At 47.3% G+C, this 15,841-nt stretch overlaps 6 protein-coding genes across 6 annotated transcripts; 2 read left to right on the top strand and 4 right to left on the bottom strand.

The window, feature by feature from the left end:
• Nucleotides 1-272: 272 nt before the first annotated feature.
• FPOAC1_000285 (uncharacterized protein) lies at nt 273-1,214 on the bottom strand (the record flags this gene model as incomplete). The annotated part of the gene is made up of 1 exon (XM_044844903.1): nt 273-1,214. The coding sequence occupies one exon, from the start codon at nt 1,212-1,214 to the stop codon at nt 273-275; it is 942 nt and encodes a 313-aa protein (XP_044710819.1).
• A 1,622-nt stretch (nt 1,215-2,836) lies between these two features.
• Nucleotides 2,837-4,192, bottom strand: FPOAC1_000284 (uncharacterized protein; the record flags this gene model as incomplete). Its single annotated transcript, XM_044844902.1, has 2 exons — nt 2,837-3,757; nt 3,881-4,192. 2 exons carry the CDS (start codon nt 4,190-4,192, stop codon nt 2,837-2,839), a joined length of 1,233 nt encoding a protein of 410 aa, XP_044710818.1.
• A 1,614-nt stretch (nt 4,193-5,806) lies between these two features.
• Nucleotides 5,807-7,705, bottom strand: FPOAC1_000283 (uncharacterized protein; the record flags this gene model as incomplete). The annotated part of the gene is made up of 4 exons (XM_044844901.1): nt 5,807-5,855; nt 5,907-7,323; nt 7,375-7,462; nt 7,550-7,705. The coding sequence occupies 4 exons, from the start codon at nt 7,703-7,705 to the stop codon at nt 5,807-5,809; spliced, it is 1,710 nt and encodes a 569-aa protein (XP_044710817.1).
• Nucleotides 7,706-9,581: 1,876 nt separating this feature from the next.
• Nucleotides 9,582-10,529, top strand: FPOAC1_000282 (uncharacterized protein; the record flags this gene model as incomplete). Its single annotated transcript, XM_044844900.1, has 2 exons — nt 9,582-10,199; nt 10,251-10,529. 2 exons carry the CDS (start codon nt 9,582-9,584, stop codon nt 10,527-10,529), a joined length of 897 nt encoding a protein of 298 aa, XP_044710816.1.
• Nucleotides 10,530-10,866: 337 nt separating this feature from the next.
• FPOAC1_000281 (uncharacterized protein) lies at nt 10,867-11,532 on the bottom strand (the record flags this gene model as incomplete). The annotated part of the gene is made up of 2 exons (XM_044844899.1): nt 10,867-11,282; nt 11,337-11,532. The coding sequence occupies 2 exons, from the start codon at nt 11,530-11,532 to the stop codon at nt 10,867-10,869; spliced, it is 612 nt and encodes a 203-aa protein (XP_044710815.1).
• Nucleotides 11,533-13,758: 2,226 nt separating this feature from the next.
• Nucleotides 13,759-14,158, top strand: FPOAC1_000280 (uncharacterized protein; the record flags this gene model as incomplete). The annotated part of the gene is made up of 2 exons (XM_044844898.1): nt 13,759-13,940; nt 14,011-14,158. The coding sequence occupies 2 exons, from the start codon at nt 13,759-13,761 to the stop codon at nt 14,156-14,158; spliced, it is 330 nt and encodes a 109-aa protein (XP_044710814.1).
• Nucleotides 14,159-15,841: the final 1,683 nt, after the last annotated feature.

Below are 15,841 nucleotides of genomic sequence, written 5' to 3'. Positions count from 1 at the left end.
ACAAACAATGTCGTGTTTTATGCTTCGCGTGGTTGTTCGTCACTGGCCGTAGCCTAGTCCCCAGTATTTTTTGAGAGACAAGGATGAAACAGTAATCATGCGTAGAAGTGAGGCTGCGGGTTCCGTGCTCCGTCTGAGGCGTAACTCAATCAATGGTCGTGCTAGCCAAAAAAAAAAAAAAAAAAAGCCTAAGTAAAAGGCAAAGTAAAAAGGGTATAATTTCTTTCAGAAGAAAATGCTTTTATTCGTCGTTCCCCGTTGATCTCGGTGTTTCAAGCATTTGAGGTTCCTGTGCGCCCTGAACTAGAATCGCCGACCGGTAGGCGGAGATATGAACTGCGGATCAATCGAGAATCCATAGAGTATCGGTTCTGCAGCAAAGGGGCCGAAGTTTGAGAACGTGTCGACGCCTGTATTTGTTGGGGTCGGTTAGGGTCTTCTGATTGTAAAGTGCGGCGAAGTATGCGGTGAAGAGACTCGGGAATCTCGCCCCATTGGCCAGCTCGTGCTGTACTAAGCAAACCTGGTGGGAAGAGCGCAGCAGGAACTGTGTCACTTTCGTGGAAGACATGGTCGTTCAGAAAGCTGATTTCACCTGATTCGATGGCGTTTTTGAGCCACTGCTCCCATTCCTCGTCGAGGACAGCTGATGTATCACCAGCCTCGCGTCTTGCAACTCCATCTCTGAGACGCTCATTTAGTTCAACGCCTACACTGTCCAGCTCGTCTTCGCTTTCAACATCCATATCGTTATCCAGGTCGTCGAGCCCCATGTAGCCAACCTCGGCGGAATGGCTGCGAGAAGCACGAGGTAAATGTTGAATATCGGTCCAGTCGGGGAATCCATCGGCGGTGGTGTCATGAATAATGTATCCCTGCTCCTTCTCATATTTTTCCTTGGCCCATTTTGTTCCCTCCCACTTGGTCAGGCCCGCGATTTCGGAGGCTGTAAGCTGGAGGTTATCGAAAGCGCGGAAAAGGCGTCGATGCCATGGCCAGCGAGAAAGACGAATACGATGGGTCTTGTGGGTGTAGTCGAGGCCAGGGTATTTCGCTTCCTGGGTGTCGAGATGACCGTAAAAAGCGTGGGTTTCCTGACGAACCTCTGGAATTAGGTTACGCTGGAGTAGCATATGGAAGTTTTGTGGATCGTTGCTCTTGGGACGAGGAAACATGCACTCGTAGACGAGCTGGTCGACGGGTTGGCCTTTCATGATGAGGGTGAAAGCAATGCCGATGTCGGACGTGTAGATGAAAAAAAGAGTTTGCAGTCCGTGAGAAAGAAGAAGAATTCTCAGATTTATGTCGTCGAGATAGCGGAAGTAATTTTCTTGGCGTCGTATTCGGTGATGGTCAGAGTGTGAGTTGTTTCGAGTAGACGACGTCGCCAAAGTGAGAATGCGTGGCAGTAGATGATGACCTGGCAGGCTGGAAGGGAAGTGGTGACTTTATAGAATCGAGATTGGCTGTCCTTTTGGGAATTTGTTTGATCGGGCGTTTTCGGCGGGGGGTGAAAGTACAATACGATTTTTAGGCAGGGACGGCGAAGCCGAGTTTTGGCTCTTTTTTTTTTCTTCTGCAGGACGATCTGTAATTTACAATGCGTACCTGGCTGACGAATGTTTATAGCCTTTCCTACTATTCGTCGGTGGACGGGATGGTGTTTAAGCGTGAGATTTTGGCAACGAGGGGAAGAGAGAGAGAGAGACAGAGAAAAGAATTACAATTCCGTGGGGCAAGGGAGAGAGGGACAGCCAAAGTTATATGTTTGGACTAAACTAATGTATGGTATGCACGCATTGAAACGAAATGAAAATGCATTGGACAAGAATCCATCGGGAACAAGACAAGACAGGACAAGACAGGACAAGAAGGTCAGGGAAAGAAAATGTGTGTGTGAAGGAGGGGCGTGCATATGGGCTTGGGCTTAGGCTTAGGTGGACTTAGGCCCATGGCGGCGGCGGCAGGGAAGGACAAGTCAGGGACCTGGGACCGCTCCTCTTCGGGAGGCTACAGCCTGTAGCGGAAATATTTGATAGGCTCTTGTTGATTCTGAGGCCGGGACCTAATGCGCCTGGGGTCCAAGTTGAGGGTGTGTAGAGGGGAGAGTTAGTTAATAAGAAGAGTAAGCGGTCAGGCGCTGAATATTAATACTAGGTAGACAAGTATTTGATACTGATCAGATAGAGAGGAAGTTGACCTAAACTGTTCTTATTATGCTGTGATACACCAAGACAGTTTGATTGTCAAGTCTGTGCTGTGCTTGTGCTTGTGCTTGTGTTTGTGTTTGTGCCTGTAAATGTGTAACCAGTTTGTCAACGCTCAGACTGTGCAGAAATAACGAGTTCTTTAATCAATAAAGTTGTCAGGCTAATAAGATTATATTACGGCCCGAAAGGCTAAATAGTGAGGTAATTGAATATGAACCACTACCTACTGAATAAATACGATAATCATGCGAATACATTCAAACTTCAAACTTAATGTCAGATTCATCATGTACATACTCTACTCCCCGTGCCAGATCGTCACGAGATTGACCCAGCATAAAAAGAAGATTTCTGCGAGTCACGCGCTGTGCCAAGCGACCTGGTTCTCTACTTAGCTCCACCACATCCTCTTTCCTTATTATCCCATGCGCTTCTACCAACGTGATGTTGCTTCCATCATCAAAAACCCTTGCGCTATTACATACACGCTCATCATCATCTACCCGGAACGTTGCCGGTCTCCGGGGACCGCGGCCGGAGAACAAGTTCCAACACGATCGGCATGGGACATCTAATACCAGGATTACGATTTCGATTTATAATTCATCTAGATGATCCTGACCTGTCTACAGAACCCTCGTCTCGGGTGCAGGCTGAGGTGACTTGTTAAAGCTCTTCATAGGCTCCAAGCCCCATCGACCAAACATGGCCGCATCTTCATCCCAGCCATTACACTCAGTCGTGAGCATCTTTTCACCCGTAAAGATGGCGTTGGCACCTGCCATGAAGCACAACGCTTGTTTCTCCTCTGACATGGTCTTGCGACCCGCTGCGATGCGGATGATGGTCGAGGGCATGATGATGCGCGCCGTCGCAATGGTGCGCAGCATGCTCGTAAACTCCACCACAGGTCTGTCACCAAGTGGTGTACCCTTGATAGGAACCAGGGCATTCACGGGGAAGCTCTCCGGGTGGCTTGGAAGCGTCGAGACGGTATGAAGCAAACCAACACGGCCCTCACTACTCTCACCAAGACCCAGAATTCCACCAGAGCAGACGTTGATTCCAGCATCGCGAACATGGCTCAGCGTCTGCAGTCGCTCATCATAGCTGCGTGTCGTGATAACGTTGGGGTAAAACTCTCGACTAGTGTCGACGTTGTGGTTGTACGCGGTGAGTCCTGCAGCCTTGAGCTCCTTGGCCTGCTCTGCGTCGATCATTCCCAGCGTTACGCAGACCTCCATTCCCATGCCCTTGACACCCTCGACCATGGCCTTGATGTTCTTGAGGCTGTTTTTGCGTCCGCGCATATCCCTCCATGCGGCGCCCATGCAGAAGCGAGTGCTTCCCTTTTCCTTTGCGATTCGCGCCGCTTCGAGGACGCTCTCGACACTTTCGACTCGTTTGGCGGGGACTTTGGTGCCTTCTTGGTAGCGGGTGGACTGGGCGCAGTAGGAGCAGTCTTCGGTACAACCGCCTGTTTTGATGTTCATCAGAGTGCAGAGTTGCACTTCGGCGGGGTTGTGCCATCTACGATGGACGGTACTCTAGTTGAGTATATGTTAGCCATGGTGATCTGTGGTATTGACTCTGCAATCAGGTTGAATCAAAGCAATCTCGAAGGACGGCAGTGTCATAATGACAGACTCGATAACAAGGGAGACACTTACAGCTTGGTATGCCAGCTCAAGGACAGGCTGATAATAAATGGCAGCAATCTCATCCTTGGTCCAATCATGTCGAACCTGAGTCGACGTAACAGCCTCTCTCAGAATCTGTTTCCTCTTCTCGGCCCTCTGTTTCTCAACAGCGTCGTTGGCTCCAGCCGGGGGAGGAGGCGGCTGCGATGTCCGAGGATGATAATCGACAACAGTCGACATGGCCCGAGAATGCTGCCATCTCGCCGAAGCGGGGAGAGGCAGACGGGTACTGGGTGTGACCTGTCGAAGAGCCCTCAAGCGGAGAGACATACAAGGCTTCATTGTGAAAAGAGACAAATGAAGAAGGGGAAAATGAGAGAAAATGAGATTGAAGAAAAGGTATGCGTGAAATTGGTTCGAGGAGGAGGGAGATGTGTTATGAGTTGAGTGAGCTGCAGCTTCAAAGACACTAAACCAAGACTAGATATCCGGACATCAGCTCCAATACCGTAACATATAAACTTTACATTAACTACGAGCCAGTTCTTTTGTTGGTGAGAGGAGAGCTCTACAGCTAAGCTACGCCTCACCTCACAAGGGTAAGTCCCCCACATCCAAACCAGTCGATCGATTCTCGGCCAGTCTCCGGCCCCAAAAGAGCCGCGAATATGTAGCTTCTAACTGAGTTTCACATCATTTTGATGTATCCTTGTACGCGGTGATCTCGGCTTCTCGGGGGGTGGTTATGTGTGCTGCATGTATAGCCATTACCATCCGTTGTAAGCCGCGGCTAAACAGGGTCCCACTGCATGGTAGTGATGATCTTTAAGAATAAACAAGGAGGGGGAATAACTAATAGTTGAGAAGAACCATGTAATTCTTATAAAATAAACGTGGCTAGCTATTGAATATAGAATCACTATAACCAAGAATCAACCTCTTTATTTCTCTCATCAACAGCCAAGCCAGCCCGTGAGTCTCTTTTCAGCTCTCGGCCCGGTAACCGAAGCAAACCAAGAAACTGTAACCCTTCTAGTTCCAAAACATCCTTTTTTTTGTTGACGACAGACCACAGAACCCCTGATGGCAATCCGGAATCTCTCGTTGGTTCGCTAGTTAAGTGGGAGGGGTTGGAGCTTTTTTGTACATAGTTGTTGAGAAGATGGGGCCTAGATCTAACCAGGGAGGTATCATGACTGAGTCTAACCAGTTACATAATGTGAAAATGCACCGATCACCTGACTTGAATGAACTGGAATAGTAACAGATAGTATTAAGTATCAGGCAGTTGTATATAATAGAAAAAAATAACTTCAAATCTGGGGATTAAACTCAGGCCTTTCATCTCCGAAGAGCAAGTGAGTTCAGCGTAAGCTTCCTCCACCCGTACGTCCGGATATGCTACCATTACACCAGCTTGGACCGTTAGGTATCTGAAGTTTACATTTCAAAACCCTCTCTGCAATCAGCAGAATGTTAGGAAAATTGAATTTGTCTCTAGCTGTAACATTGTGAATTGGGCGAGTTTGGCTCATGCTTTCTCACCTTGATCTCTTGTCTAACGTGGGTCATCTGCGGTAGTTATTTCTGGTTAGCTCGTCTTGGCTAGCGTGATTTGCGCGGCATTTTGTAAAATATGGGGTTATGTCGTAATCGTGGGGTTGGAGCTGTTTTGTTGTGTACAGCAGCTTTGAGGAACACAGCAATTAGACTTGTTAATAAGCAATAAAGTAAAGAAACTAACAAGTCTTTTGTTTTTTGCTCTCAGCGGGTACACTGTCTCTGATCTCTTATTCTGAGGAATTGAGATAAAACAGTTAATTCACATCAAATCCCATATGATATGTATTCATAATAACATTATCTTCCGTCTATCCAGACGCCATACTGTATGCTCATATACCTAGCTACATTCAATAAACCCAATCAAGAATCCTTGTTGAAAATGCTCATATATCACTTCCCAGCTGCCATACGCTCGGGGACGCCTGATGCAGGTACTGGTCTAGAAGCACAAGTTAATATCCCAGCTTAAGGGTAAGCCGGCTCTGCGTACCGTCTTCCTGGTGTCGCAAGAGGACTTGTCCCCCGCTCCTCAGGTGGCACACGTTTATCCCATCTCTTCCTCTCCGATCGTGGATCCCATCCCGGGTAGTCGCGTCTGCGCTCGGCATCTGCGTGGCTGCTGGTGCGTCGCTCCATTTCTGGTCGGCGCAGGTACCGTTCGCGCCGTTCTTCTTCTCTTTCTCGATCGAGGTCCCGTTGTCGACCCCTGTCGCGAATACGATCTCGTTCTCGTTCGCGGTCTCTTTCTCTGTCACGATCATCGCGCACCCTTCTGCTATGGCGAGGATCTTCGTCGCTGGACTCTCCTTCAGATGACTCTACTGAGATGTCCGAGTAGCTTCGGCTAAGACGAGATGGAGGAAGACGATCGCGACTTCGACGTCCGCGTGAGGAATCGGTGTTGTAGGATGGGTTACGTTGTGCGTTTCTGTTACGATCTGAAGCATTATTGCTTAGCCCGTTAGGTAGAATGTTCGACACCTTCTCTGTAAGCTTCTCTCGAAGACTAGGGCTATGTGTTGATCGTCGCCGAGTCGACTCGTCAGTTCTCATCTCAGGGCGGTGCGGACGGAAAGCCGATGGCGGGTTACTAGCAACGGGAGGCGGGCGATCGTTCGGGGGCGAGTATCGACGTGATGTTGGTGAAGGTGGGCTAACTTCAGATCGTCTCCTAGCACGGGGAGGAACAAGGTCTTCGTCGCTTGAATCTGAAGAATAATGTCTGGGTTGACTGTGACGTCTTGCCGGCGCGGGCCGCTTCGCATTAGGGTCAAGATATGTTTCTGATGGTCCCCGAGGTGGGTGTGTCGGACGTGGTGGAGCATCTGGTGCGGGCTGCTGATTGTAGCTGTCATATCTCTCAGGCGAAGGTCTGGCTGGTCGCCCGCCTACATGTCTACCGGGAACGTGGTTGTACAACGGTCGTTCTGGCGCTGGTCTGGCCCGATTTCCAGCAAATGCACTACCTCGTACATGAGAGTACGCAAACTTGGGTTCCGGCCCATCACCAGGCTCACCCGGGCCAGTTGGTTCCCGTGCAGCTTCGCGGAACGCCTCCCTCTCTCGCGCATTCGCCTCCTTCCGTAGTTTGTCGGCGCATGACTTGTGCCAGCGGTCCACCTCGACGTCTGGTTGTGTTGGGAATACGGTGGCGGGTAAGTCTGGGGGGAACTCTTGGCCGGTTTCTGGGTGTTTCAGTTGCCAGTTTTTGACGGCGAACTGTAGGAAGGGAACATGTTCTTCAGGTCCAAGCAAAATTTCGAGAGATTCCCATCGTGAGAAACCTCTAGGGGTGAGGGCAGGTATTGAAGGTGGTTCAAAATCGTCGTGTGTAGGTTGTAGAGTATGTTGGCATCCTGTCACCTGCCATATGTAGGAGATGGACTCGTGGGGCATCTCGAAGAGAGCTGGAACTTGTCAGCAGAGATATTCTGGTAGGTATTCAAAAACCAACTCACAGTCGTAATCGCCTCCAACGGCCTTGTAAAATGCGGCCATTTTCTCTGGTGTAAGTTGACAGACATTTTTATCTCCAATCTCAAATATCTGTTATGACGTAAGGTGGTTAGTATGCGATTCCTGTAGTAGCGATCCTCTTTATAGAGTTCCGAGTAGTAAAACGGGGGCGCATACGATATGGCGACTTATAGATCTCAATAAAGCATCTAATAACTTGGACGGGCTCTTGTCCTTTTCGTACATGTATGTGTACTCGATGGGAGGCGGCGGCGGGGTTGATGAGGTTGCGCCAGGCGCAGGCGGGGCTTCTGTCTTTGGAGGGGCCGCCATGGTTGTAGAGAGTCGAAGAGCTGGCGATGGTGGATGAAGCTCAAGTTGAGGAGAAAGATGGTTGACAAGAGATCACAACAGTAGCGCTCTTACATCCAGGGCAAATCGTGGGGAAACGTGAACGATGAGACAATCAGCGGTCAGGTCAGCTGGTCGATTATCGATATCGATGTCGATGATCGGAAAGATAGATAACTGATGCAACGGTGCAGCTGGTACGGTACGGTACATGTACAGTGCCGTAGACGAGCACGATGTCGCATTCGGTTAAACGGCGAGAGAAGAAAAAAGCAAATAAGTGAAACAAGATGATAGCAAAAAAAGGATCACCCAGAAGAAGAAAAAGAAGAACTTTAGGCGCAGGTTGGGATCCGATACCTTATTATGAAAATGGAGCCCAGCTGATGGGACAATGTCAACCTAAACTAAAATGCTGGAGAAAATGGGCCAGCAGCAGCGACAAGGTAGTTAGTAGGCAGACAGCGCAGAGCAGATGCAGACAGGCAGGCAGAAAGAAGGCAGGGATATGCTTGGCAAAGAGAAATGGAAGTGGGCAGAAGATGAAAGCACGAGCCGGGGGAGGAAAAGAAGAACAAGGAGGGAATTAATACAAGGCACACAAAGAGAGAGAAACAAAAGAAACAAGACAAGAATAACAAATGTTGGTTCCCATGTCAAAAGAAAGACATGGATGTGCCTAGTAAAAGACAAGATTGGAGTGTGGCTGACAAAAGGTCAACCATCAGGTACATTATTACGCTACCCAACCTCGGGATAGACCAAAAGATACAGCATACAACAGCTGACCTTGTTAAACATCTGTAGTAATAGGTATTTTGTCTATTACAATAGGTAATCATTAATATCTCTTTGTTACACTGCCTGTATCCGTTTATGTAGTGTTCAAAACTGTCCCTCCCAAGGCTCGGAATCAACAATGCAAGCATCATTTTCTCCGAAGAATACATGTACACAACGCATCTCAACATCACAGCGCATATTTTAGTTCTAGCATGCTTCTCTTGGCCTTATGCCTCACTTTTACTACCGGCCGCTTGTGGTCTAACACGTGCGTCGTCTCCGCGGGTGATCCCCTCCCATCTTTTCCCCCCTCCCGTCCACGAGAACAGACAAACAAACATACAGTGGATTATTTTTCGCATCGACTACGGCTAAAGAGTATTTTCAATCTCGCACAGCCTTGGCTGTGTCATACTAAGCCCAGCGGGACAAGAACACGAAGATAGCTATTTTCTAGAAAAAGAGAAAAGGCCTGGTTGGTTCCCTCTTGAAGGACAAGCTCAGCCTCTCAAACGGTCCACCTTCCAAGCTGAGAGATCTGTAAGATTTCATTTCCATTTCCGAAAAAATATGATGTGTTATCGCATGCATAGAAAGTAGCTGAACAATCTCGAATATTCTCTCTTTTCTCGCAGCATGATTATTTCATGATTGTGATGAATCAGATATTCGGACTTTTCTGCAAACTCGTTTATCGTGTGAAACATTTAGTACTCTGATGTCATTGTTTTTCAAAAATCAATAATGACAGGGAATCTTTTCATTGAAACAGGGCCAAACCAAATCGTCCCGAAAAGCCGGGGCAGAAAAGCCGTTAATTGATCGCTCCAGGGTAAGCCATTTTCAAGCGATAGAACTAAGCCTAAAATAGTAAGGCTTTCATCTCCAAATTCATTGCTGCATGTTGGCCTCTTCCCTTTTTTTGAAGGTTTTCATCCCCAATCACGAGCTCTGTGACGTCTTTTTGTCAGCTTTCTCTTACACTCCTTCGCAACACCTTTTTGTCACGGCTATTGACTTTTGACCACTCTGGATTTCTTTTTAATATCTCACTAAAAGACAACCATCTACCATAATGGACGCCCTTAAACCAGCCGTCGATGCCGTCAAGCCGGCCATCACCTCCATCACCCACAACCTCCCTGCGCCCATTCGCGACCTGGGTGTTTCTCTCATCGGCGAAACCTGCTACAAGTCTCTTCTTCTCGACGTCAACATTGAGGATGTCGACTGCATCAAGCTCGGTGTTTCCAAGGCTCTCGGTATCGGAATCATCGCCGCCTCTGCTGTCGTCAAGGTCCCCCAAATCAAGAAGCTCCTTGGATCCAAGTCTGCCGAAGGCGTGTCTTTCCTCTCTTACGCTCTCGAGACAGCTTCGTACCTCATTTCTCTCGCCTACAACATCCGAAATGGCTTCCCTTTCAGCACCTTTGGTGAGACTGCCTTAATCGTTGGACAAAACGTTATCATCTCGGTCCTTGTCCTCAACTACAGTGGTCGCGCTAGTTTGGCTGCTGTCTTTGTCGCCGGTCTTGCCGCCGCTGCTGCTACTTTGTTCGCTGAGAACATTGTTGATGCGCAAACCTTGGGCCACCTCCAGGCTGGCGCTGGTGTTCTGAGCGTCGCTAGCAAGATTCCCCAGATCCTCACCATTTTCCAGCAGGGTACCACCGGTCAGCTTAGCGCTTTCGCTGTAAGTCACTTTTAGTTCTCCAATTCAGAAACATTGACTAACAACTACCAGGTCTTCAACTACCTCGCCGGTTCTCTTTCTCGAATCTTCACAACTCTCCAGGAGGTCGACGACAAGCTCATTCTTTACGGTTTCGTCTCCGGCTTCGCTCTCAACGCCATCCTTGCTCTCCAGATGATCTTTTACTGGAATGCACCCTCCGAGAAGGCTAAGGGCAAGCGCAAGGTTTCTCCCATCGAGGCCAAGCCTGCTGCTACCAGCACTCTGTCTCCTTCAGCTTCTACCACAGCTACTCCCAAGAAGAGCCCTACCACTCGCCGACGTGGTTAGATGGACTTTTTGGTTCTTGTGCGAAATTGCGTTGATTTTATAGATATTTGCTTCAAAAAGCCTAAATGTTAATTCATAGTTCATTGCTAATTCTCTGGCCCATCGATTGGATGCCGAATTGCGTATTGCTCGTCATGAGAAGTGTTTCGTGAAACGATGTAATATTTATAAACTACCTGTGTGAATATATTGTGCAATGCCTGATGGTATTGCTATCCCAGCAATTGATGCCTTGGTATGCCCCTGTGGTGCCGCCTGGTATGAACGCCGTTGTTATAACCCCCTGTGTTGTCGCTAAATGTACCCAATTACTCAATCCCGTATCCAAATCCTGTTTCTAAAAAACCATTGCGGTATGTCCGTTCGTTGAGTTATGACTCGATGTCTCGTTTCGACCTGCACACTGCAAACATCGTCGCTGCTCGCCGAGGTTGCTGACAGAGCAGCTAAAACAGACGTGCTTGTTACAAGCACCGCATGAGCGATCCTCGTTATTGAAACCGTCAAGGTCCATTCCATTCTCGCCGTTGTTGAAACTGACCCCACAATCGTCGCAGTTCGAAGGAGTCAACTCGGTTTGGTTGAGAGTAGAAGTCGACGCCGAAGGTGCAGATGAAATGTTCCAGAATCGATGAAGAGATTGTTGTGTTGATTCGGGCCGTGAAGTTTGCGTCTCTGTTTGCATAGGTTCAGATGGAATCTCGGCGTGTTGGTTCTCTTTCTGTGCCGAGTACAGCATATTGAGTGTACGTTCTGGAAGCTTAATTAGCACGTGCAAACTTATTCAAGACAATGGATAGAACTTACGATGAATCATCTCCTCTGAAGGTCGGTTATCGCGCATTCTCTTCATAGTTCGACTGTGGAGATGAAGCGGCGTCAAAGTCATTATGGCGAAAGGGTTGGTGATGGAGTTGCTGACGCGTGGAGGGGAGTCGAAGGATGAGACTGATGAGGGCGAGGCACAGAGCTCGGAGATGGATCGCTTGCGCTTGTGGGCCATTTTGTATAATTGAGTTGATGTTTTTCTGGAAGGTTTGAGTTGGGATAGGAGAAATGGATATAGTATAGAATTTGGGAAAGCAGTTGGGCAAGGATACGGATGAGAATCGTGAAAAGGTATGAGGTGAGATGAAATGAGATCTCTTACAGATGTTTGACGGGATTGGACTGTGGGGCTACAAGTTGGCGGCGCGACAAGACGCGCTTGCTTAAATGGGTTTTTGATGGCTCCAGCTGGCCAGACGCGTTAATAGTCCCGCGCTGTTACCAACCTATGCCAGTGCTGATGACATAGGACATTGAGAGTGAAACATTAAGAACCACCCATTTGTAAAAAGAATATATAGACCAGTGCTTCAAGCTAAAGAACCAGCGAGTGGTTATGGGATCGGAGATAAGCAAGATACTTCAGCACTGCTTATCCTGGTACTAAGTTGGTATTATCCCCGAACACCAGATTTACTGTACAAGTTGCTCGCCTTTGACAGGGTTCTGATTCCGTTCCAGGAACGGAGTACTTATAGCGGGTGATGACAGGGGAGGACGCTATCCGTAGTGGGGGGAGGGGCGAAAAAATACAATGGAAACTTGTTATTAAACCTTCGGGAGAACCCTATCAAGTATAGTAGCCTCGGGGGAAAATAAGACGTTGGACGCTGGTAAGGCAAATTTGGGTGTCTAAAGCTCGACGTTTTATTTCCCCCTCATTGAAAGTGAACCCCTGTCCACCTCAACCTCAGCGAGCGACGCGGCGCTCAGCCTCTACAAAACACGCCCCCATACCATAGACTGTAGGGGGGTACTATGGAAGGTTTGCAATAGCAAGTGCTTCATCGAATCATGGTGGATGGGGGGTAGCTGGATAAAACATTACATGGCATTTCATAGCCGTATTACCTCCGTCAATTCTTCAAGATGAGTGAGGTTGTGTATATATACGAGTTCCCCGTTCTCAACTCGCAAGGCGCTTTCCCTTCTTTTCTAATAACGAAACCATATCTTCAGCATGAGTCAACTAAATGCAGATGCTATCATCACTCTTGTTAGTGCAATTCCCGCTCTTCTCATTGCATCCTTAAGTGCCTGGCTTGCCTATTTGACACTGCGTCACCGAAACACCTCTCGCAATGACATTGAAACTTCAGCAATCGAGTTCATTGCTGCACACACCAGCACCACTACTTCAAGGTGTGTCGTGATATGTACACTTCACAACCCTATGCATACTTATATGGTGATTCTCCTAGTTTGAACTCCATGGATAGGCCTGAACCTCAATCATTATCATCACAAACGTCAAGTACTCTTTTGATACATGTACCATGCGAAAACATGCCACAACTGCCACCTGCTGCCCTCTTGAGTAATTATGATTGGGAGCCAAAACAGACTCGGCTCTTACCATCCTCCGCAGATCAAGACCAGCCCACCAATGTAGGTAAACCTGACCAATTAATAACCCATACCATGCTTAATGTTATTGGGTATGCTAACCTTGTTTCTTAGAATGGATGAAAGCCCCATAGTGGCTGTGTTACACTTACGATCTTTTATGATTCGCTGCCGAATGGGGTTTGTTTCATATGCAAAGAATGGGCTGCGGAAAAGGAGAACGGATTCTTCGAGCATCGTCCCATAGATGGATTACCGTGGTTCAAAGTAGACATAATTTATCCCCAAGTTAATAGACCAGTGTATTTATGCTGATAAAGATGTCACTTTCCTTCTCCATTTGTTTATTGTCTTCCCGTCATTTAACACACCTTGTAGGTCTGAACCCTTTTGACAATCATTCTGCTTAGCCTTACACTTGATCTGAGTAAAGGCTGATGGTCTTTAAAAATCACGATGTGTCTTCCATTCGAATAACTATGGCGCTTGATTCTTGATCTCAGCAGTTCATATACTGCAAGTGATAACAGCACTCATGCGGAGCTCAGAAGATTGTAGGCTATTTTATCCTGACCATCCGCTTGTAACCATTGGGTCCTATCTAACGTCCTTACTCCACAGAGGTTGGTAGATCGCTACTTCTCCACAGACCCCTGGCTTACATTTTTCCTATTTTGGAAACGGTTGAACTGCACTAGCCCCTATTAGGGTTAGTACCCATTTCCCCATCGTCCCCTTCCTTCTCTATTTCTACCTTCTTCTTGTCTCTTTAAGGTACAATTAACCTCATGATATTGTTAACTTTCCCCCAAAACCTGACTAGAATCCTTTCAAAATGGGCAGTCTTTCCACAGATGCTATCGTAACTATCATCAGTACAATTCCTGGATTACTTCTGTCGTCTTTGAGTGCTTGGTTCGCATACGCAGCCATCCGACGTCGCCATGTCGGCAGCAATGATATCGAGACCTCAACCGTCGGTCCCGTTTTGATACGGATGGATACCGCTTCTTTAACGTATGGGCTGTGTCTTTATATGTTTTCGGAATGCCGGTTCCTGTTTCATCGCTGACCTTTACTACCACAGCGCATCGTCTATTGCTCTTCAACTTCCGCCTGTACCAGCAGTACAGTCTCAGTTTGAGAACGCAAATTCACCAGGCGTATTTCGACGCCCACCAAGTCAAAAGCTCGAGCATATCTTGCAGCAGTGTCGGGATGTCTCGTCCATTTAGAATTTTGATTAAATTTTCCAAGTCCGGGCCTTGTTCTCATGACCGCGGAGTAAAGGTAGAACAGTGATGTGGATGATGAGCGGGTATGGTTTTTTCGGTTTCTCGTTGCTAGATTTCATTTGGGTTCATGTATCTTGAAATGTCAATCACATTGGTCAATACAAACATATATTTCTATATCTTAGTGACTCAGAAAGGTGACAAGCATCAGAACTTCAGCCGTGAATTCTGTTCCTGTATCTATTGACTTACAACCCAAGATGGAGCAAAGAAAACGTTTTGCCTTTTTGGGAAGTGATGCTAACGTTGTGTGGGGTTCTGTCCCTCCTGCCGGCGCGCTAACGAATGATGGTGGATGAGGCCAAGGCAAGGCCCGTCATCGGTTATTGTCCGCCTGCAAGGGAATGGCGTTGCGTTGCATCCTCCGAGCCACAACACTATAATAGATCTGTCAACAGAAAAGAGATTCTTCTGTAGCTTCTATCCAGAAATAGTTTGGTGGGACTCGGTAATCTTTAAGATCTCCCAAGTTGATCATCTGTGCAATTTCGTCCCCCGAGAGTGATCTGCCAATGATAGTGAATTTTTGTTTAATCATCAAATTGCATCGAGCTCAGAAATCCACAAGAGTCCAATGTTCGATTTCCAATTTCTACTGGCGAGCGAAAGATGCTAAAGGGTTTTGGAGCGACCGAGACAGAAAACGAATACCCTGCCTACACTCTATATAGGGCCGATGATACTCCTCCAATGTTGACCCTTTACTTCACCCACCCTTCATTTCACAACTTCAACCGTATAATACTTCTGTTCGTGCTCAAAAGGCTATTCGTATGATGATTATGGGTAGGATATCATGTTGGACTCGATGTTTCGGCCGGCTCTTGATAATAAACTGAGTGATGTTAGTCTTTGTAACACTTGTGGAGAAGTTGATGAAATACCTTTATCAACGGCCAAAGACTGTATTCAGTACTTCAGCTTCCTCATCTACGGAAGAACTTCTTGAAATCCTTCCACTTGCTCTTTTGGTGCAACAAGATTGCGAAATATACTCCAACACAGGACACAACCAGTCCAGCAGTGGAGTAGGCAATAGCGACGACAACTTCAGTCTCCATCAGATAAGAGTGAGATGACAGGACAAAAGATCATTGATCTGGGAGCGTAACGGATTAATAATTAGAACCAGTTCATGTGGTCAAAGCCGTAGCCTCGTACTGATAACTCATTCGAGGCAGTGCTACAAAGCTGAGCGTTACAAGTTTGCACATTTGACCTCCTCCACGACGGATGGGTAGCACAAAATTACTAGAGTGTCCGAGTACGATCTGTCGACTCACACAAGGCGAACCGATCCTATCATTCGACAAAAAGCCTTGGGGAATGTTGCACGTAAACAAGACCATAGTCGAAAACCCTCAATGCTTGGAACTTTTGGTACATCTTGGGAAAATAATTGCGAATATCCATAGAAACAATAACCATTCCCTCTCTCCGAACTGAGACCACGCAAACCTCCGACATCAACTCCTTCTTGTGCCCTTCTCTATTGTAGTATAAAAAACACATCCCTGTTTCAGTTTTAATATATAACTGTCAAGCTCACATTTCCTTTTCAAATTGTTAGTGTGCCTTAAGATAATCACGGATCGTAACAACCGCTGCCAAGCCAAGTCTCAG

The sequence above is a fragment of the Fusarium poae genome, chromosome 1, assembly GCF_019609905.1.
Source record: "Fusarium poae strain DAOMC 252244 chromosome 1, whole genome shotgun sequence".
NCBI classification, from domain to species: Eukaryota; Fungi; Ascomycota; class Sordariomycetes; order Hypocreales; family Nectriaceae; genus Fusarium; species Fusarium poae.
Note: the sequence above shows the minus strand (reverse complement) of the source record. Positions and strands in the feature narration are given on the sequence as shown.